A 20,855-nucleotide genomic window follows, 5' to 3' on the forward strand; every position below is an offset into this window, starting at 1 on the left:
CTTCTAGAGCAACATTCTTAGGAAGGGTCTTTTTTAAGTGCTTATATTGATCACATTGTAGAAAGACCACTACAAGCAGCGGGGGAGACGAGTCCTTCCCTCTCCTTCCCTAGCACTAGCAGTTGCCTTTCTGAGGCAAGAAGAACCATCGCCCCCAACCATCACCCCCATGCTCTTTCCCTGCCAGGTAAACATTAACGCGTCCTGAATCACCCTGAGCGGCTGAGAGGCCAGAGAAGGGCTTTGGTCTTCAGACACCACTGCAGCCACTGGCTGGCCTGGAACCTCCAGAATCTGGTGTGTGTCCCTGGAGCTTCCTGGCTCCAATGCCCCATTGTTGGATGCAAGAGGAACCCAGCGTCGGCGAGCCTGACCTTTGCCAGCGCCAGTAACAGGGAGAGGCATTGTTAAGTTAGCCCGGAGTAGCAGCTGTGTGCCCGTTTCTTTTGTAAATGCTTTGATATTTTAAAACAGAAATTTTAAGCAAGGAGGCCGTGCTTTGTTGCTGTTACAATAGCAGCCCTTGTGTGTGTGGACTCGTTGAATGGAGGTCCTGATACCAGGGCTGTTTCAGTGCCCTTAATAGTTCCTAAGTGCACAGAACACATCTCTTCTCAGCGGCTGGTGTCCTTTTCCTGCGGGGAACTTCACAGCTCTTCCGGAGGAGGTCCCTGTGCTTACTGTGGACGTGCTGGCAGGTCGCAGATCTACATCTCTGGGACAAGGCGGAACACCGCTGGTTTTCCATTTGGTTTTAGCCTCGGCTTTAGCGAGCGGCTTTTGAGCATTCAGAAGACTTACCTGCAGACAGGACTGTGATACACTTTTGTGCCACATCCATTCACACTGACTTGGCCTCCAGACTGGCTGCTCCCACTGTGGGACACGGCCCCAGCCCACCTGTTTGTCTCCACCTCCCCCTGCCCCGACGTGGGTTCATATGTGTATGTCGGTTTATCATTGATCTGCCTGTCCTCCTCCCTGAGAGAGTCAGCCCATGAGGGCCAGGGCTTCGTGGGTCCCCCAGCATCACTGTGACACACAGGATGGGGGAGCTCGATCACAGCGTGGCTGGTCACGGTGAGCCTGCACGTGGGTTCGCGCTCACATGCCACGAGGAGGCAGTGGTCTGGGTTTGTAGAAGTGGCTACGCATCCTTACGTTGTCATTCTTCTCTAGACCACTGGCAGCTCAGGAGCCGAGCTTGGTGTGGTGCCTGACGTGTTCACGGAGAAAACCGATCAGGGCGTTCAATGTTCCCAGTGCTGTGGCTCTTGAACTCAGACCACGGGCACAGTTGCACCATGCGTTCTGGTGTGTGGGACATGGCTGCGTTGACGCACACACAGCCGTTCCTGGGGACTCCATGGGCCTCTGTGGCATGAGAGCCTCAGAGGTGGGAATGTGGCACCTCTTCCTCCTCCATGCTGTGAGCTGCACATAAAAGATGCACTGAGTAAGATGTCCATGGTGCACCAATTAGACCCGACCAGACACAAAGCGCAAAATGGAAAACCAACCACAGAGCAGGAGGTACCATGCGAGGTCCCATGTGAGGTCTGTGCTCCTCGGCACCAGCCGGGGTGAACTCAGGGTTAACAGTGGCACGGCCGTGCTTTGTTCCCAGGTTGCAAGGCGAGAGGTGGCTCTTGTCCGGGGCAAAGCCCCCGGTATCCTGTCCAGGGGCAAGGCCTTGCGAGCCCGCTGCTGACCTGAGGCTGTAACTTGTACCTGGTAGAACCGTGTCAGCAGCTCTTGTAAACGATGATCTGGACCTAGTTTCTGACTCACCGAAATGTTGCAGAGAGACGTGCAGAGGCCGCATCAGCCTTAATCTTGCGTCCCTGCAGGTGGCACATAACTGGGGTCAGACAGACATTGGCACTGGCAGGGCTGTCGACTGAACCAGACCATGGTTGGGCTTCTCCAGCTTCCCCACCGGTGCCCCTTCCCACCCCGGGGCCACACTGCACTCTGTCGCCGTCTCTCCTTGGGCCCCTCTGGTCTGCAGCAGTCTGTAGGACCTCCTTGGCTCTTCGTGAGCTTGATCATTCTGGGCAGCTCTCGTCCCATGTTTGCTCCGATGCCCCCACACTGGGTTTGTCTGGTGTTTCTGGCACGAGACAGGTCACAGAGGCGAGGTGCCCTTGTCACCGATTGGGTGCTGACTTGCGCGACTTGCCTCGGGCCTAGATCACCTGGTGAAGGTGTGTTTCCAGGTGTCTCCTCCCGCCCGTTCCCTGTCCCCTGGAAGCCGGTCACTGGGCCCGGCCCATGCCCCAGGGGAGGGAGGACTCCGCTCCAGCCCCGGAGGGCATCTCCCCGCATCACTGGGAATCCCTCAGTGAGGAAGGTTCATGTCGGCTCCCCACATCTTCACCAGGGCTCACGTCGAGTGGGGCTCTGGGTTATGTCCCACACTGTTCCAGAAGATGGGTGTCAAACAATATGTGGCTACACATTACAGTCATGTAGTCATTAGAAATTGGGGAAGTTTTTGGTTTTTATTTATTTATTTTTTTAAGATTTTGTTTATTTATTTGACAGAGATCACAAGGCAGAGAGGAGGAAGCAGGCTCCCCGCTGAGCAGAGAGCCTGATGTGGGGCTCAATCCCAGGACCCTGCAATCATGTCCTGAGCTGAAGGCAGAGGCTTAACTCAATGAGCCACCCAGGCGCCCCTGGGGAAGGTTTTCTTTTTGAGATTATGCAATTGTCCTATTTTTTTCCTTCAAGATTTGCCTGCTGATTTAGGCTTCCCTGCAGCCATGATTACTGCGATGTTCTGGAAGTGATTTTTCTTTCCCTCATTCCTTCTTTGGAATTCCCCTGCATGGAAGGGCCGTCCTTTCCCCACCCATTTATTTATCAAATTCTCGTTTTTGTTGCCGTGGCCACTTGCAAGATTTCACAGAGTAGGATCCTGCATGAGGAGGACCTGCTTCGCTGCTCGTCGCCCAGCCGTGGCTGTGGGAACCCCAGGGCTGGCTGCTGCGGCCTTTTGGAGTCCCCCCTCCTCCCCTGCCTGACTTCCCAGCCCTACGGGAGATGGGGGCCCATCCAGAGACGTCCCTTCTGCAGCCGTCACTTCAGCTCTTTCTCCCTAGGCCCTGGTTCCCTGTAACAGAGAACATCGTCAGGCGCCACAGCCCAGGTGCTGGGTATATACGCTCGTCGCTCACAGTGGACGGAGCCAGGAAGTATGTGAGCACTTAGAGCCCAGCACCGACAGGCTGGGAGCGCCCCTCAGACCCGGATGCCCCTCCGAGGCCCCGGGCTGCTGGAGAGCTGCCCGCTCTGCTGGCGCCTGCGCCGTGATGCTGGGGAGCCAGCTGCGTGGGCACTGACGGGGCTTCTCAAGTCCACACCTGTGCCCGCGTCGTGGAACCTGCGGCAGGGGTTCCTGGGGGCTCTGCACTGCTCCTCGGCGTGCTGTGAGCCGGCGACAGCTCCAAACGGTAAACACGGAGCAGTACGGCCCAAAGAGGCCATCGCACCATCTGTAAATCTTAGAAAAAGCAGGCAGGGATGTGTGGGCAAGGCAAACAGAAACCGTAAGCATGGAGCGTGCTTATCACGGTGCAGCATCTGCACACTCATGGCCATGTGGTCTGGTACACGGATGTGCTACCTGTGACGTGTTGTGCTTGTGTCCGGCCCGCCCATGTGTCTGCTCGCGGTGCGCCAAGGGCTTGCGGAAGGCATTTCCACTGTGCACCTGCGCGAGAGGACCTCAGTGTCGCAGGGCGCTGTCCTCCACGGAGGCATTTATGAGAGAAAGTGCCAACGTGCCGGAACAGCAAGCCATTCGCTGAGCGGTTTTCGGGACTGAGAGCCTGTGACATGATTTGGCCAGGAATTGCGGGAGGCAGTCCTTAAACCAGCAACAAGCGGGGGTGCCGGGTGCCGGGGAGGACTGTCTGCAGCAGCCCTGGGGTGGCTGGGCAGCCGGGTCCCAGCGCGAGCCCACAACTCAGCGCCACCTCTCGAGGACAGCATGGCCACACGGGTATGGCTTGGCCTCTTCCAAGTGCATGAGCCTCTGGGTCGCCGGCCCACTTGACAGTTTTCTCCGGCAAGGCTGGGGGTGTGCAGAAAGACTGTGAGGTCTTTGCCACTGTGTTTGCGGCAGGAGAAAATGGAAACAGCCCGAAAGGTTCAGCCACAGAGAATGAGTTAAAATGACATTTCTGTGGATTACTAAACGTAATATTTAATGATGCAAAAATATACTTAAAATATATTAAAGTGGGTTTTAAACTACATGTACTCTATTCCATTGCTACTTCTGAGAAATCCTTTGAAATGATTTTGAGGTACCTGATCAGGGAATTAGACTTATCTCTAGGTGATCAGGTCACTTTTCTTCTTAGCTCCACTTTAACTGAGCATGTTTGCTTTCCATTAAGAATTAGTAAAGTTGATAGCATTCGTTTTAATAAGTTGGTTTTAGTAAAACACGATCAGCGTTAGATGGAAGGTGAACAGCAGAGGGACCACGCTCCCAGAAGGCCGTGAGAAGTCCGGCTTGGGACAGGGAGGGCTGGAGAGGGGAGCCACTGACACTTTGGCTGGGGGCTGTAGTGAGGCCTACTCCCAGCTAGGGGCCTTTGGCTTGGTGGAAAGTCCCTTCCTTTTCTGGGACTGGGGGCTTCATGGTGTTTATGGTTAGAGGTGGGATATGGACGGGTTCAGGAGCCTGTTCTAAGTGTGGGGGCGATGGGGGCCTGCCCCTGCTGGGGGTTTGGGAGGAGTGGAGGTCTTCAGAGGATGGCAGGGTGTTCACACTAGGAGCAGACTCGGATTTGTCTCTCCTGTTGGCCAGTCCGAGGTTGACCTGTGCTCTGTGTAACTCCCGGCAGGATTGGACACAGTCTATCTAGGTTCTCTTGGTGGTGCGTGGAGAGAGCCCTCGCAGGTGTTGCATGGACAGAGCTCCTCTAGGTGCCCCGCAGGTGGTGTGAGGAGACATCCCCCCCACCCCAGTGGTGCATGGACAGAGCCCCCCCCCCCAGGTGTTGCATAGAGAGAACTCTCCCAGGTGGTATGTGGAGACGGCCTCCCCAGGTGGTGCATAAAGAGAGCCCCCCAGGTGCCCCACAGGTGGTGTGTGGAAAGAGGCCCCTAGGTGGTGCGTGGAGAGGGTCCCCCACGTGGTGCGTGGAGACAGCCCTCAGGTGCCCCGTAGGTGGTATGTGGGGAGAGGCCCCCAGATGTCCCGCCGGTGGTGCATGAAGACATCCCCTGCCCCGGTGGTACATGGAGAAAGCCCCCCCCACCCACGTGGTGCGTGGACAGGAGCTTCCCCCGCAGAAGGGGTACATGAAGAGAACCACCCAGGTGCCCCCCAGGTGGTGTGTAGAGAGGGACCCCCCCAGGTGGTGCATGGAGAGAGCCACCCAGGCGCGTGGAGAGAGCCTTGCAGGTGTCCTATAGGTGGTGCATAGAGAGCGCCCCCCAGGTGGTGTGTAGAGAGGGGCCCCCCCAAGATGATGCATTGAGGGAGCCACCCCCAGGTGGTGTGTGGAGGGAGCTTCCTCCAGGTGGTACATGGAGGGATTCCCCCCAGGTGCCCCACAGACAGTGTGTGGACAGAGCCCCACAGATGCCTTCAGGTGGTGCATGGTGACATACCCACCCCCGCCTCCCGGTGGTGCATGGAGAGAGCCTCCCAGGTACCCCTGCAGATGGTATGTGGAGAGAACCCCCCCAGCTGGTACATGAGGAGACCACCCCAGGTGTCCCGTAGGTAGTGTGTGGAGAAATCCCCTCTGGTGGTGTATAGAGAGGGTTCCCCCAGGAGGTGCATGGAGAGAGCCCCCAGGTGCCCCTCAGGTGGTATGTGGAGAGAGTCCCTCCGTGAGGTGGTGTGTGAAGAGAGCCCCCCAGGTGCCCTGCAGATGGTATGTGGAGATGGTCCCCCAGGGGGTGTGTGGAGAGAGGCCCCCCGTGGTAGGTGAGAAGAGGCCCCCAGATATCTTGCAGATGGTGCGTGGAGACATCCCCCCAGGTGGTGCATGGAGGGAGCTCCTCCAGGTGGTGGATGGAGAGACCCCCCCCAGGTGGTGCGTAGATAGACACCCCACCCCGGTGGTACATGGAGAGAGCCCACAGGTGGTATGTGGAGAGGGTCCCCCCAGAGGGTACGTGGAGAGAGCCCCTCCAGGTGGTACGTGGAGAGAGCCCGCAGGTGCCCCACAGGTGGTTCATGGAGAGAACGCCCCAGGTGGTGTGTGGAGAGACGCCCACCCCACCCCCCGTACATGGAGAGAGCCCAGAGGTGCCCCGCAGGTGGTGCATGGAGAGAACCCCCCAGATGCCCTGCAGGTGGTGTGTGGGAAAGCTCCCTCTCCAGGTTGTGCATGGAGAGAGCTGAGGGTCCAAAGAGTGGTCGTCTAGGAAGCGACATCTAGGTTATCGTGGGAGGGGCTAGTAAGGCAGGGAGATGGTCTGCTGGAGCCACTGAGGGAACCCAGCAGTGGGTGTGAGTGAGCCTGAGGAAAGGATTTGGTGCCTGGGATCTGCAAGGGCAGTCCACAGAACAGGGGCGGTGCTCAGTGTGGCTCTTGGTGCTTCGTCGGGACTGGTGACTTTACTGCTTTCCTGTCCACTCTGTCTGTGCTGTGTTTCTGATTTTGTGGTTTTTGATGGCAAGAAACCCCCTTCCATCTGAGTAAGAGCTGTGTGATCTGCCTCAAGAAAGGCCCGGGGCTTGGGGATGAAAGCTGTGACTCAGGAGACAGGAAGCTGTGATTCTCACCACGCCAAGTGGCTCTCCGCGCCTCAGAAGCTTCTGGACTCCCCACAGCTCGGCCCCTTCCTAAATTCTAAGCACGTATGTGGTTGTGTTGACTCAGGCTGTCACTTGGTGTCTGGGCCCAGCCTGCCTGGGCACAGTACCCGTTCCCACAGTGTGGCAAGGTCAGCGCCCGCCACTTAGAACAGACGCCCTCATGCAGCTCTCGCACCCGCCATTCGGTCACTTGGCTTGAAGACCCAGATTGAGTATCCATAAACGGACAGTTCTCTTCCCTTTTGATGGTGCCCAAATCAGCAAGTATAGTCCTTAATCCCAAGGAATATACTGACGGGGGCACACCTGGTGTGGGTATGAGCAGCGGTTGGCTTCTATGTCAACATGAGCTCCATGGTTTGGGAGCAGGACGCCCCCTCTTACACGGTCACCAAACGGGAACAGAACCCTCAGTCTTCGTGAATGTGGCTGCCGGACCCCAGGACCCTGGATCCTCCCTCCCCTTTCCTTGGGCCCAGCAGGCTGGCATGTGCGGGCCATGTGGCCGCAGTCTGCTTGCTTCCGGGGGCGGCACTCTCCCCATCAGCACACCGTGGCCGCCAGCCCTCCGGCCCTCATCCGCCTCCAGCTCCTCACCTCCTTTGGGCAGCTGGCCACCGGACAGAGGATGGGGCGACGAAACCGCTGTTAGAGCTTCGCCTGAAGAGTTTGGCTAGCCTCGCCACGCTCCCGGAGCCCTGGCTTTCAGCTGCTCTGCTGCTGTCCTCTTTTGGAAAACGCACGCACGCTGTGCTGGTGTTTTTAAAAACCTTGTGTGTCTCTCTATAAAGTGTAATGGCTTTCCTTCTGAATATTTTCTTAAAAGACGTATTCCCATACTCACTGTAAGCTTGGCTTCTAGAACAAATGGTGGTTTAAAACCCTGCATTTCACAGGCTGGTAGGATTTGTGGACATGCTGGCAGTCAGTCTAGATGTCCCAGCAGATGGGAGAAGGCCCTGCTCACTGAACTTAGGGTTACGTGACTCTGGGAGTGTGCAACGAGGGTCTGCTGTGCCGGCTGGAGCGGACTGCAGGCCACGCTGCTTAGGAACGCGCCCCCCGGCGCAGCCCCCTACAGCCGTACCTTGGAAATGTCGCGGGGGTTCCAGCAGGTTCCAACAGGTTCCAGCGTTGCTGGCCGCCTCGTGAATAAATACCTTGTGTGGGGTTGCTGTGTCTGGAGGAGACCGCGGTGTGTTCCATAGCTGTGGAGGCCTCTCCTGCAGCCCCCGGGCATCCAGACAGGATTCTGTGAGCAGCTGACTGCCTCCAGCCCTGCCATCCCCTGCCGGTCGCTGGTGGGCTAGCCATTGGCTCCAGGCGGCATCAGAGCGGGGTGCCTCACGGGTGCGGGGACTTCTCTCGCTGTCGGTCAGAAAGCACAGGCTACCTTCCCTCGCTCTGCGATGGTGAGATCAGCAACGGGCCAAGTGTTACCAACCCGATCTGTTCCCAGAAAGTTCTCCGTCAGCAGCACCGGAAGGTCTAGCCAAGGTTGTACCAAGTGTCTGGACTCAGCTCCTCGGTACCCGGTGCCCGCCCAGGGCACATGCTCTCATTCTGTCATTCTGCTTGCATTTCTCTGCAATTCTTTTTTTTTTTGCGATTTTTTTTTTTAATTGAATCAACTTTCCTTCTTCAACTCCTTGGTCGCTTGAAACCCAGCTTCTCCGGAAAACTCAAGATAGAACACTTAATCTTTCCCTTGTCAACTTCCAGGAGAATCACTGGTCCCTAAGTGCCCTATAGGGTTCCTTTTAATGTCATTTGCGATTGCTGCCAGTGCCTCTTGATAGTTAAGCTCATTTTCTGTAGATTTTTTTAAACTTTCTGTGTAGGCAAACGTGTTTTTTTTCTATGTCAAGTCTTAGAACTTTTTTCTTATTTTTACAGTGGCTAAGAATAAGTGTTACATAGGACTTTTTAAATCATGTCATGAAAAATTTTAAACATGCCAAAAGAGCTTAAAGGATTGTGTGGTAAAAACCCATATATGGACCATCTAGCTTCTACAGTTTACATTTTACTAGCTTTTTTGCTTTATTTGGCTGATCTCTTCATATCTCTGTCCATCTGTCAATCCACAATCTGTTTTGATGCGTTTCAGAGTCTGTGTCCTGTGACCCACGTACTTGCCCTGATCATTAACTTCAGCACCACTGGTCGTTCGCTAGACTGGAGCGCTGTCCCCGACAGAGTTCACGTGCCATGAGACGCGCAGATCCTAAGTACACAGTTTTAGTGTTTGGCAAATGCGTACACCTGTGTAACTTGCTGTCAGGATGTAGAAAATTCCCGTCACTCCCGTGTATGCAAAGGGAGGACCCTGTCTATTGTGAGGTGTGTCTGTCCGCACCCATGCTTTCCACAGGGAGGGAAGGTCTGCTTTGTGCCTGGCTTCTCGGCCACTTTCCAGAGCTCCTCCTCAGCCGATACCTCTCTGCAGACAGTGTGCCTGTCCGTCCCCCACTGGGGATCCTTGATCTTGGTGGCCTATGGGGAAGGGCCATCGTTAACAGGGTATGTCTGAGAAATGAAATCAAAATGACCCAAATGAAAGCGGATCTTCAGTAGCTGACAGTGGGGAACCATCTCCCGCTTTCTCGTAGGCTGCAGTATTCTTCATAGTGACGTTTTCTAAGACTGTGTCCTGTGCTCCCAGGCAGCTGATCTGTCCCCCGAGGGACACGAGTGCCTTCTCTCACTTGTGCTGGGCTGCTTGAGTGCTTCCTGTCCTCCAAAGATCCTTGACTGTCTCCGCATTCTGTCTCTGCGGACGGTTTGGGTCCTTGCCATGTGAAAGCGTGGGGTTCTTGGTTCTGGTCTCGGAACACAGTTGCGGGAGGTGGAAGGGTCTGCATTCAGTCTGCGGTCTGCTCGCCTCCACTGTCTGGCAAGAAGGCAGCTGTCCCTCACCCAGTCACTCCTCCAGACCTAGCGCCGTGTTTTTCTCCGACTGTGGGGGAGGGTTTGTCTCCGGTTGTCGGCAGTCTGACTCTGTGTGGCATTTTTTGGACGCTGTCTTGTGATTCTCTGAGGCTCCTGAATCTGTACCTTTATGTCTTTTACCAAATTTGAGTAACTTCTGCCAGTATATTTTCAGGGTTTTTTCTGCCCTTTTCTCTCCAAGGTTCCAATGATGTGTATGTAGGAACATCTGATGGTGTCCCCCACTTCCTAGGGGTGTGTTCTTTTGTTACTCAATCTTTGAAAAAAAAATCTAGGGGCACCTGGGTAGTCAGTCAGCATCCTACTCTTGGTTTCAGCTCAGGTCGTGATCTCAGGGTCCCGGGATCGAGCCCCATGTCGGGCTCCCTGCTCAGTGGGGAGCCTGCTACCCTCTGTCCCTCTGCCCCTCCCCTGCTCGTGTGCTAAAATAAATCTTAGGAAAAAAAAAAAAAAGATCTGTTTTTCAAGTTGAATAACTTCAGTTGAGCTATTTTCACGGTCACTACCTTTTTGTTCTGTGTCCTCCCAGCTGTTACTGCATTCATCTAGTAAAATTTTAATTTCAGATATTTTCTTTTCCAGTTCTAGAATTTGTCGGGTTGTTTTCTTGTAGTTCTGTTTCTTTGTGCAGTTTCCCTGTCTGTCCATGCCTCACGTGAGTGGAGGCGGGAGGTGCGCGACGTGCAGTCGGGGCTAGCGCATCGATCGGGAGGCTGTGCTGGGACGCGCTGTGGCCCAGTTGTAAATTTTACGTCCTGAGAAGGCGGCATCTCAGCAGAGACTTGACCAAAGGGGCCAGGAACGGGCACTGGGGGCAGAGACCTAAGGTGGGCCTGGTCTCCAGTGAGGGAGGAGAGCCGGGCTGGAGCGGAGGGGTGGGGGGGGCTGTCAGTGGGGTGCCGGCGAGCTTTGCCCTCTCCCTGCCAGGGCCTATGCATCGCTCGTGTGCTGTTTTCCTCTGGTGATTCACATCAGCTGACTTAGCTGAAGCCCTTCCTCCGTCGTACCTGACCCTTCGAAAAACAAAAAGCATTTCTGGAAACCTGCCCTGACGGCCTCAGGGATGTGGTGCCCGTGGACATCACTGGCCCTTCCCCTCACCAGACCGCCCCCAGGCTTCTCTGCGCACAACCTGGGATCAACACTGGCCACCGGCAGTGCCCACGGGGTCCTCGTTCTGTGCCTGACGCCTGCCTCTCCTTTCCATGGCACCGTGGAACGTACACGCTGCCCAGAGCAGGGTCTGTGGGGTGAGCTGCGCCTTAGTGGCCATCCTGCTTCCAGACCTGGAGCTGCCGGTCACCTCATGAGAGGGCCAGAAATCTCTCCCTCTCAAAGGGGAGTGAGGCCAATCCTATTGCGTGTGGGAAGGGGGAGCGCCGCTGTGCCCAGTGCAGTGACTCCAGGGGAGACCGTGTCTGGGGGGCTAAGGCTGCAGTGCCACCCGACCTCGGTCCTGGGCACACAGCGGCTAGAGTCGTGCGTGACCCCTTCCTGCTGTTCAGAAGAGCTGACCCTCGCGTGGTTCCCGACGCGTTCGCCTATGCATACGGTAAGTGGATGTGCCAGCCTTGTGCACCCACCAGGCCTGCCCTCCTTCGGTGACAGGGTGCACCCCTCAGCAGCTTCGGGGATGCCCAGAAACCGTACGCACGGAGTATGTGGAAGATCGGGAACAGTGGAGGGTGAAAGTGGGTCACGCCGCAGAGCATGTGGGATGAGTGGCCCGCCTCCGCGGGCACGGGGCCCGTTGTGCACGCAGGCGGGCACTCCCTCTGCTGCATGAGGCAATGCCGTGCGGGGCCCACAGATACAGGGTGTGCCTCAGCGGACACACCTCCTGGGGCACAGTAGACCTGGAGCATCCCTTGCCGCGGCAGCCCCAGATGGCATGACCTGCACGTCTTCAGCATCCTGACAGGCTGCTTTGAGACAGGCTCCGGCTAGTTTCCAAGCGCAGGAAGGAAACAAAAGACAAAGGAATGGTAGTGCATCGTGCCCTTCAGCCGGATGTATGTTAGCTATTTGGAATATATTAATCCTAAGAAATCTCTGTTGCTAGATCTAATTTCCGTGGACAGGAAGCATTTTCATATTTATCCAAAACCAGTAAAGCTAGCTAAGGTCATTACTGAGTTTTGTTTTCGGGCTAGCTGGTGACACCTGCACAGATCTGAGCAGCAGGGGACACCTGGGGCTAGGAAGTCTGGTTGCCATGGTAACTGAGTATTAACCAGCACCGTGACAAAGTGCAGTGGACGGAGGGTCGCTGTGTGGGTGTGCAGGTTACAGAGGTCACTTCCTATTCCCTGCAACGCCCAAGGACATCCTCACAACACAGATTAACAATTTTCTAAATGATTCATAATTGGGAGCATGCAGTTTAAAATGATTTTATTTGAAGCATGAAGCCTTTAACCGACTCTTCCAAAAGTATCCACTTGCTAGAAAATTCACTCCTGTTCACGATTTGTTCACTACTGGACTTAAATCCTGCCTCCGAAATGTGGAGTCCCCGGCTTGCCTCTCCTTTCAGAAACCAGGCTTTGTCTCCTGGACTAACAGCCAGAGCAGAGCCTCTCGGGCCACATTCCCCTACTCGGTTCATGCTGGTTCTAGGGGATTCTTGGGGGAGACCCACCTCCAACCAGGCCAGGGCTGGGGGAGGCAAGAGTGTGGGCCTATCTCTGGGGTGAGGCTGGCATCAGTACCGCCAGCCCGAGGACAAAGGACTGTCCCCAGTCTGTCCCCTTAGGGCAAGGTCGGTCAGCTCTACAAGCCATTCCGATGGCCTAAAGGGGTCATCAAGGCCAGGCCCCTCAAACGGTGTCCTTTCCTGCAGACACGTGACACATGCTGGCTGTGGCTGGTTGCCACGGCAGGGGGATATTAGCAGGGGTGAAGGCGTTGGTACCCGTGAAAGACATGGTAACCCCAGAACCGTGTGGGGCACTCTGTCACCCCCACACCATGGAAAGGGCCCCTTGCGCCGCCGTGGCCCACAGCCCTCTGGTGCCACAGCCGGACTGTGCACAGCGGACTGGTGGGCTGGTTCATCACTCCCCACCCTGGCGGAGGACCTCGAAGGTGGAGAACGCGGCGTGGAAGAGCTGTGCGTGCTCTCTGGGTGCCGCTGGGAGCCCCGGGCGGCGCCGTGGGGGGGGAGGGCGCCGTGCAGGAGTGACAGCCCGTCAGAGGGGAGGCGTCTCTCTGCCTCTTCCCAGTTTCTAACCCGAGGCTAATGGGTTTCCTGCCCCTCCTGTGGATGGCGGCTGTCACTCTTGAAGGATCTGTAGGTGCCACGCTTCAGTATTCTAAGTAGCTGTAATAAATTTCAGGAAGGTGACGAGCCCTCGCTTGGTACCGTCTCTGCCAGCGGCCGTCTGCAGTTTGCACCTCGACCAGGTCTTTCTCCAGGCTCAGAAGCAGCTGCGCTTGTGCCTCATGGGACCTCAACTCCGGATGACCTCCTCAGAGGCCTGGTGCAGGCCTCTGAACTGCCCTGGCCCCACAAGCCCCTCACCAGCCAGAGCACGTCTGCTTCCCACCACGAGCAGGCAAGACCCGGAGAGGCAGCCAGGGTCCCCCACCCCCGTGCCGTTGGCCTCAAGGCGCCATGCCTTCGGCTGCTCCCGGGTCTGCAGGCACAGGTTGGGCCTGTGGGCGCTGGGTTCTCTGGGTGTTTAACAGAAGAGCACCTTCACTCTCCACATGTCCCCAAGTAGGGCAGAAAGCTCGGTGCCACTGGTATGCTGGTTTTATTTCGAGAGCAGGTCCCTGAGGTGAGCCAGAGTCGCGGGACGCGGGGCCACAGACTGAACCCCTGTGCTTCTGCATGTGCTGAGGGTCCGCGTTCAGCACGTGCCCTGGGGTCTTTCCTCAGGCTCCCCGCAGTGGCCTGGCAGACAAGGGCGTGTGCCCCACCAGTGTGAAATGCTAGCTCGGTGGCACCAGCCAAGAGAGCAGTGCCCACCGGCCCCGGCCCCACAAGCCGCCCACGGACTGCAGGGCTCAGGGCTGTGGCTGCCCTCTGACCTGAAGGATGTGAACAGTGGTGGTTGGCCCCAAGCTCTGGGCAGAGCTACATCGGGGTTCATGGTCCCAGCAGCAGCACCGGGGGGTTGACCCTGCAGCCTCTCTTGAGTGTGGTCCAGCCCTGGTCCCACTGCCTATCTGGTGACATGGCCAAAGAGCTAACATAGCTTGGGAACTGCCTGCCGGCTGACAGATGCTCCGGTAGTCACTGTCCAAGTGTCAGGGTCAAGAGTGCTGACCCCATTTCTCTGAGCTGCAGGACTTCCCCCCCCAGTTCACGTGGAAGCTTCCCAAATGTGGCCTATTCACCGCTTGTCTACACTATTGCAAATAAGCCAGTAGGTTTCTGGAAGTGGCCATTCCAGAAACAGGCAGCTCCCTGGACCTCAGGCTTTGTGGCTTCCTAGAGGACGTCAACTAGCCATCCCCCCAGAGCCGTGTGGGACCACACATCAGCAGCACCCCTGAGAGACACCCGAGGGGTCGGAGCCTTCTAGGGTCACCATGGAAGCGAAATGTTTTTCTTAAAGATTTTATTTATTTGTGAGAGAGAGAAAGAGAGAGTTGTGGGGGGTGCAGCAGAAGAAACAGAATCCCAAACGGACTCTGTGCCGGCTCCACCCCACGACCTGAGCTGGTAACGTGAGCCCAAGTTGAGTCAGACGCCGCCCAGCCGACTGAGCCCCATAAGCGGGCATTGGCATAGCAGTGCAGGAGCCAGTCTGCAGTCTCCCGTCCGGAAAAGGGTCTGAGTACAGGTGGAGGAGGCGCAGGCGCCCTCCCCGAGGGACTTGAAGCTGCGGTGAGGCCGCCGTGGAGTCTGCGGGTGGCGTTCAGCGCTTGCGGCGGGGAGCCGTGTGTTGTGGGGCCCCGGCAAGCGTGGGCTGGCCGTCCTCTGCACCTGGCCACGGGGCTGTGGGAAGCCAGCCGTCCAGGCATCTGGTTCTGGGGACGCCTGCCCACCACACTGGGTGAGAACAGTGCTGCTCCTTGTGCCGCAACCCAGTCTGCTTGGCCTTGACAGGATCTGCAGGAGCAGGGGGCTCTGCCAGCGACATTTTCCATCCCAGCGGTGTTGGCGAGTGCTCATGGCCCAGGAGCCAGCAGCCAGTGACCTGGTGGCTCCAGCCGGCTGGGAGGGGTTGGCGAGGGCCTTAGGTGTCTCCACTGTCCCCGAACTCGCCAGCAGGGTAAGGAAGGTTCCAGCAGGTTCACAGGAAGCAGGAGGGCGGCTGACCCCTGCCAGTCCACGTGAGTCCCCGAGGTGGCTGTGTATCCCTCGCCCGCCCCATCACCCGCTTGCCGGCACTTGAGTGGGTCTCTGGGCTCCGCCATTTGCACATCACTTTGACTGGTGTCATTCAAACAACGTGTTAAAATTCCGCTCGGCACATCTGTGTGAAGTGCGGCGGCAATTAGAGAAGGCGGGCCTGTGCTCTGGGGAACGCTCTGCACCCGCGCCAGCGGCTCCGAGTCTGCCAGGGCTTTCCTGTGAGTGTGGGCAGCACCAGCCTTGTACTGGGGGCCGAGCAAACGTGCCCATGACCATGGGGTTCTGGGCGGGCGCCCCACCTGCCCGTCCGTCTCTGTGGCTTGCCAGGTTCTGCCCAGAAGGCCCCGCACCTGCCTGCTCGCTGGGCCACTGCCCCAAACTGCTGCTCCGTGCCGCGGGGCCTCCCGGCTCCCTCGCACTCTCGGCGCATGGGCGGAGGGCCCGGAGCCGGCGGCAGGCCTCAGAGGTCTCTCCACGAGCAGAAGCGCCCCCTGGGAAGCAGCCGCAGCGCCCGGTCACTTCCGCCTTCTGTGGCATCCCCGGGGCAGTAGGGACATGGCTTGGGAAACAGTCCACGTGAAGCGAGCCCGAGGTTGACGACAGCCCTCTCTCAACACAAGACTGGAGAAACTGTCACAAGGAACAAAGTCTATTTCTTCTGCTTGAGACAAGAAAGGGAGTTTGAAGCAAGTTGTAAAGCAAACTCTTCCAGCGACGTGAACGAGAAGGGAACCTTGACCCTGGGTGCTCTGTGTCCGGAATCCCCAAAACAGACTAAGTGCTGAGGCTTCCTGCCTTTTTCCTCTTGGAGTTCGGACAGGAGTCAGGTCTCCCAGCACTTAGTCACGGCTGGTGGACGCCACTCACTGGGTCTCCACAGAACGGGGCATGAGTGCCCCTTCCTGGACACAGCCCCCACCTCACGTCCCAGCTCCTGAAGGCGCCCCCTCCCCCGCACTGCCCAGGCTTCTGCCTGCTTCTGGAAGCCCCTCTGGATGGGTACAGGGTGCATGCTGGCAGCCCCAGAGTCCCCAGCACAGGTACCGGGCACTGCCTCACAGCAAACCGTCCTCTCCTACAGAGGAGCGGGTTTGGAACTGGGACTTCAGAAATTCCCGAAGACATGAGAGTAAGCGGGTCCCCCACTTTGTTATGAAAAGTGTCAAACTGCAGAGTTTCAAAGAGGGGGTGCGGTGAGACCCGTAAACCCACCACCAGGGCCACACTGGGCATCCGCTCTGCAAACGTCAACCTGTCCCACGCTGTAACCTTCTGTGCATGTCAACCCGAGTTGCAGACCCCAAGAGCTGTCTGTCCAGCCGTAAAACTCAGGTTCAGAACTCAGTTAAGTTTGTCTGTTGGCTGTTTTGTTTTGTTGCAGGAAGAAATTTACAGTGAAGTACACATTCAGCTGTCTCTGATGAGTCTTGGCCCAGGCACCCCCTGCCCCTCACCCCCGCCAGTGTCACCCTGGAGGCTAGGTGTCCATTTCTCCTGTATCAGTTCCGCTCATTCTTGAGCGTTCTGTGAATGGGACCGTAGCGCACGGACCTTGTGTAAAGTAGCTTTCATGCTGCACAAGGTTTTTGAGCAAAGTGAGCTCCTAAGGGGCATGGGCAGCACACAGAAAGGCCAAGGGACGGCAGCCTGAGATCTGCTTCAGGTCCCAGCTCTGGGCATGCTTGTGAGAACGTGGAGCTGCTCCCACTGCCGTGTGCACTGCTTGCTGCGTTTCTCGGCAGCTTCCGGCTCGCACCCTTGCATCCCGAGGTGGAGCTGGGGCCCCTGATGCCGGACCTGTGTCTCCCTCTGGCTTCCCCCACCCTAGCGCAGACCGAGCAGACCCTCCCATCAGGATGTCTGGCCCTACACATCGTCACACCACCTGTTTGGTTTGGGGACCATGTAAGTTCAACTGAGTTTGGTGACTTGCTGCTCTGGAGAATGGCTGGTGCTAACGTGGCCCTTTGTGTTCTTCCTGTCCTCGTTGCAGGATGGGAGTCCCAGCTTCTGGAAACAGGATTCCTGGGGATCTTCCTGTGCCCTCTTTGGAGTCTGTCTCGACTGCCCACGGGGACCCCCCCATCCCAGATTGTGCTGTGGGGCTTTCGATGGCTGATTTTCAGAATCATGCTTGGAGCAGTAAGTAGAACTCTCATTTACTATGTTTCGGGGGAATGCGTCGCAAAGGAGCCATCCCTCACCACCCTCTTGGCTGGGCGGTGCCTGCTGGGTCCCTCCTGCCGCTCTCCATGTTCTCTGGCTGCTCTCCGTGCTCTCTGGCCTACCGTGAGCCCTTGAGATGCCCCCGGCCCTTTGCATGAGCACTCTCTGTGAACGTGTCCCAACCCTGAACCCGCTGCACAAGGGAGACTCACAGAAGAGTCCCCTGGCAGCTGCCCCTCTCCCCACCAGCCCTCCTGCTGGTTCCTGGGACTGGTTTAAGCCAGTAAGGACAGGGACAAAGCGAGACGTGCTAGAGGATTCGTGTCCCTCGGTGCCGTGGTTCTTGGTCCTGTTGCCTTAGGGAACGAAGAGGTCGACCAGACCCAGAGTGGTGGGTAGCAAAGCCACGTTCTCGAGCGAGAGTGTAAAGCTTCTGGAGAGGGCAGGGGCCGGGCTTGGAAGGGGTGCCCTGTGAGCTTCCAACGTGGGGGTTTTACAAACACTCTCAAGGAGCTATCGTAAGCCTCCTGAGACTGGGCCCGTGGGTTGGCCACTACGGTGTGACGGCTCTGACCACGTACTCGTCTGCCTCTTATTGTTCACGTGGTGGTGCTCTTAGGACCGGACATTTGGAGGCTAAGTGATAGTGGCCAGTGTTTTATGGGTCACCGTTTTCTTTTGGGACGTCCTGCGAAAGTCCCCCCTGCAGAGGCTGCAGATAGCAAGCTTTCGTGTCTCATGCACGCGATCGAACGGGATGCTAGTACACTTTCGTCTCAGCTGGCCCGGCTTCTTGGCTTCATGTTGGGGCCCCTGGTCCTAACTACATACGTGTCTGATGAGCTCCTAATAGCAAGGCTCACAGTCCCCGTGTCACCCCAAAGCAGCCACGCCGGCTTCCTCCTGTCTGCGCCTGCTGAGTGCCATCTGCAGACACGTCGCTCTCCAGGGAGTGTCTCCCACAGGCCAGGCGAGTGGGCAGCACTGTCCGACCGCTGTGGCTGCTCGGCGCATGGCCATGGCTGCCTGCCGCGGAGTCTCGGCTCACACCCTCTCACCAGGCCCCGGGCCTGGACGTCCCTGCCACCAACTTCCTCAGGGCCTTTGTAGGTGCACGCGTCTGCCTCCCGTCACCTTTCCCATTTCCAGAAACGCTCTCTGAACCGTAGAATCAGGAGTGACATGTTTCCTTCTGACCCCCAACTGACGAGGCACGGAGCCTGGCAAATTGTGTTCACTTGCTCTAGCACTTCTCTCCTTTGGTAACGAGATCTGGGTTTTTATCCTACAACACTAACTTCTTTCGTACCGGACACCTTGTCATTCAGGTCTGGGAAGTACCTGTTTGCTTGAAGTCTCCCCAGGGGCCGGGACCGGGGGCCAGCATGAACCCACAGACAGCCTGCTTCTGCCGTGCCCGAAACAGCAGCCCCCCCGCCCGTGTCCCCTGCAGTCCAGATGGCCCACAGTCCCCCCACCCCGTCCCCTGCAACTGACACTGGCTGTGTGCCCTGCATCCCCAGTAGGCAGCCTCTCACTCAGTCCGGGGCAGGGTCCGTGTGTCCTGTCTCTGACTCAGGCATGTCCAGCCAGTTCTCCAAGGAGCTGCCTTCTCCCCCACTGTGTACTTAGTGAGCGTGGTGTGGTGCACTCCCAGGGGATTCTGTGGTTGCCCTCGACAGACGCTTTGTACGTGGGAGTGTGTCCACCTCCCCTCTGCTCCACCCAGCGGCCGTACACCCCTCTGGGGCTGCCAGTCATCGGATGCCCTCGCTCCCCAGGTCTGCGTGGCCAGCAGGAGTCTGTCTTACTGCCGCATCGCCCTCAAATGCTGAGCAGGGCCCGCTCTTGCTGGCAATGGGTGGTTCCTGAGCAGCACAGGTGTCTGTGGGCACAGAGGGCCCCGACTGCTTATGGGACCACCAGGAGCCTGTGCTTACGTGTTTCTGACACCCTCCAGGATGCCAAAGCAGCTTCGTGCTGGTGTGGCGGCCGCCTGTGGTCTGCTGATGCCGCACCCGGGGCTCTCGAGAGCGGCCAGAGTACAGAAGCGGGGTGCTCTGCCTGGGACCTGGGTGCCCGTGCGGGAAGCCACAGGAGCATGCGTCTGGCTATGGTGTAGCCGGGAGGTGCTCAGCCCCGGGCAGGCGTGCGCGGCTGCAGGTGCTGGGAGCAGCCCTGTGGAGCCACGAAGGGTGCGTTCTCCAGACTCCATGTCCACGTCACTACCAGGACGGCCAGCCTCCTTTTCACTGTTCCTTTTCCGCCACTGAGAAGTTCCCGGCTGCGTCTCGTAGGACACGGTTAGTAGTGGGCTGAGGCTCCGTGCACATCTCCCACCTCATCTTGATTTTCTACTCAGCTGCCTTTAAAGATGACAGCATGGTGCTCGGTTCGGCAGCACATATACTAAAGATGATAGCGTGCGCAGTTTCCTTCGCCGCGGGGGACCTGCCTGGGGCAGCAGTTTCATCAGGTGGGGGGCGGGAAGCCAAGGGCCCCATGGGAGCACAGCCAGGGTCGGGGCGCGGGGCACGGGGCGGCGGAGCTGTCAGGATGCTGGGCGCAGGGCTTGTGATACTGGGAGGGGAGTGGCCCCCACGGGGCCTGCCGGCACCCCCAAGCACCTTCCATGGCATCGTGACTGACGGCTAACCCCAGCTGCGCAGGAGTTACTGGGAAGAGGAGCCGTTCGTGCTTCTGTCGGCGCACTGGGTGCTTGTCTTCCTTTGTGGGAACGGAAGCAGAGAATGCATGGGACGGGAGAGCGGCAGCCTGCACAGCGCCTGCTGCTTAGGAAGTGACAGGGTGTGGAGGCCGCCAAGGACGGGGCTGCCAGCAGCTGGGAGCCCCGGGCCCTGGCCTGTGCCGATCTGGAGCCTTGGACACGGAGGCTGCGGTGACGGTGTCATCCGCAGCGCTTCCGCTGTGCTGAGAGCTCAGGCCTCCCACGGTTGGGCGGCACAACCTCCCCTTCTCAGGGCTCCCACGTGTTCATGCCACGTGGGGCCGTGGAGGAGCGGTGGCAGTGGGCTGCCCGGCTCTCCCTACACAGCTGGAGATGACCCAGGGTGTTGTGCGGCCCGCATCACACCGGACAGCAGACAGTGGGGCTGGGGGAAACAGCCGGCGCCCGTTGGCTCTGCTCCGCCTCACGTCCTGCTGGACTTTGGGGGCAAGGTACAGGAAGGAGGGCGCTGGGCACAGAAGGAGCCCCAAGGAGAACACGGCCCGTTGCTGTTGGAGACCTGCGACAGTGCCCAGCTCTGATCTGACCAGGAGAACCCAAGGCCGTGCAAACCCTGACCGGAGGACAGTCTTCAGAGTTACTCCCCAGCACTCTGCAGGGCTGAGGTCATGGAGTGCAGGGCATGGCTCCGCCCGGGGAGCACAGCCACTCAGCCTGCGTGCTGGATGGCCCTGGCACAGGGGAGGACTTCTGGGGGGAACTGGTAACATCGGGCAGCGTGGGGAGGTTCTGGCGTGAAATGAACGTGACAGGTGCGCAGGGCCTCCGTGCCGTGTACACAGCTTTCCCGGGCGCTGGGGTGTTCTCGAAGTAAAAGGTAAACAGCTTACATACTTGTCGTGTATGGAGGGGACAGTCCGAGAAGACACTCCGCTCTCTCAGACGTG

At 58.0% G+C, this 20,855-nt stretch overlaps 1 protein-coding gene across 2 annotated transcripts in view; it reads left to right on the top strand.

Annotated features, from left to right (window-relative positions):
* The window catches only part of LMF1 (lipase maturation factor 1), an 88,272-nt gene that overhangs the window by 30,790 nt on the left and 36,627 nt on the right, over positions 1–20,855 (top strand). For both annotated transcript variants that reach the window (XM_013055293.2, XM_004750831.3), the window contains exon 4: positions 17,047–17,195. In XM_013055293.2, the coding sequence (XP_012910747.1) occupies positions 17,047–17,195 (149 nt within the window). The remainder of the gene's footprint in view (positions 1–17,046; positions 17,196–20,855) is intronic.

Source organism: Mustela putorius, unplaced genomic scaffold (genome assembly GCF_011764305.1).
Source record: "Mustela putorius furo isolate JIRA1106 unplaced genomic scaffold, ASM1176430v1.1 tig00004007_pilon_pilon_pilon, whole genome shotgun sequence".
Classification (NCBI taxonomy): Eukaryota; Metazoa; Chordata; class Mammalia; order Carnivora; family Mustelidae; genus Mustela; species Mustela putorius.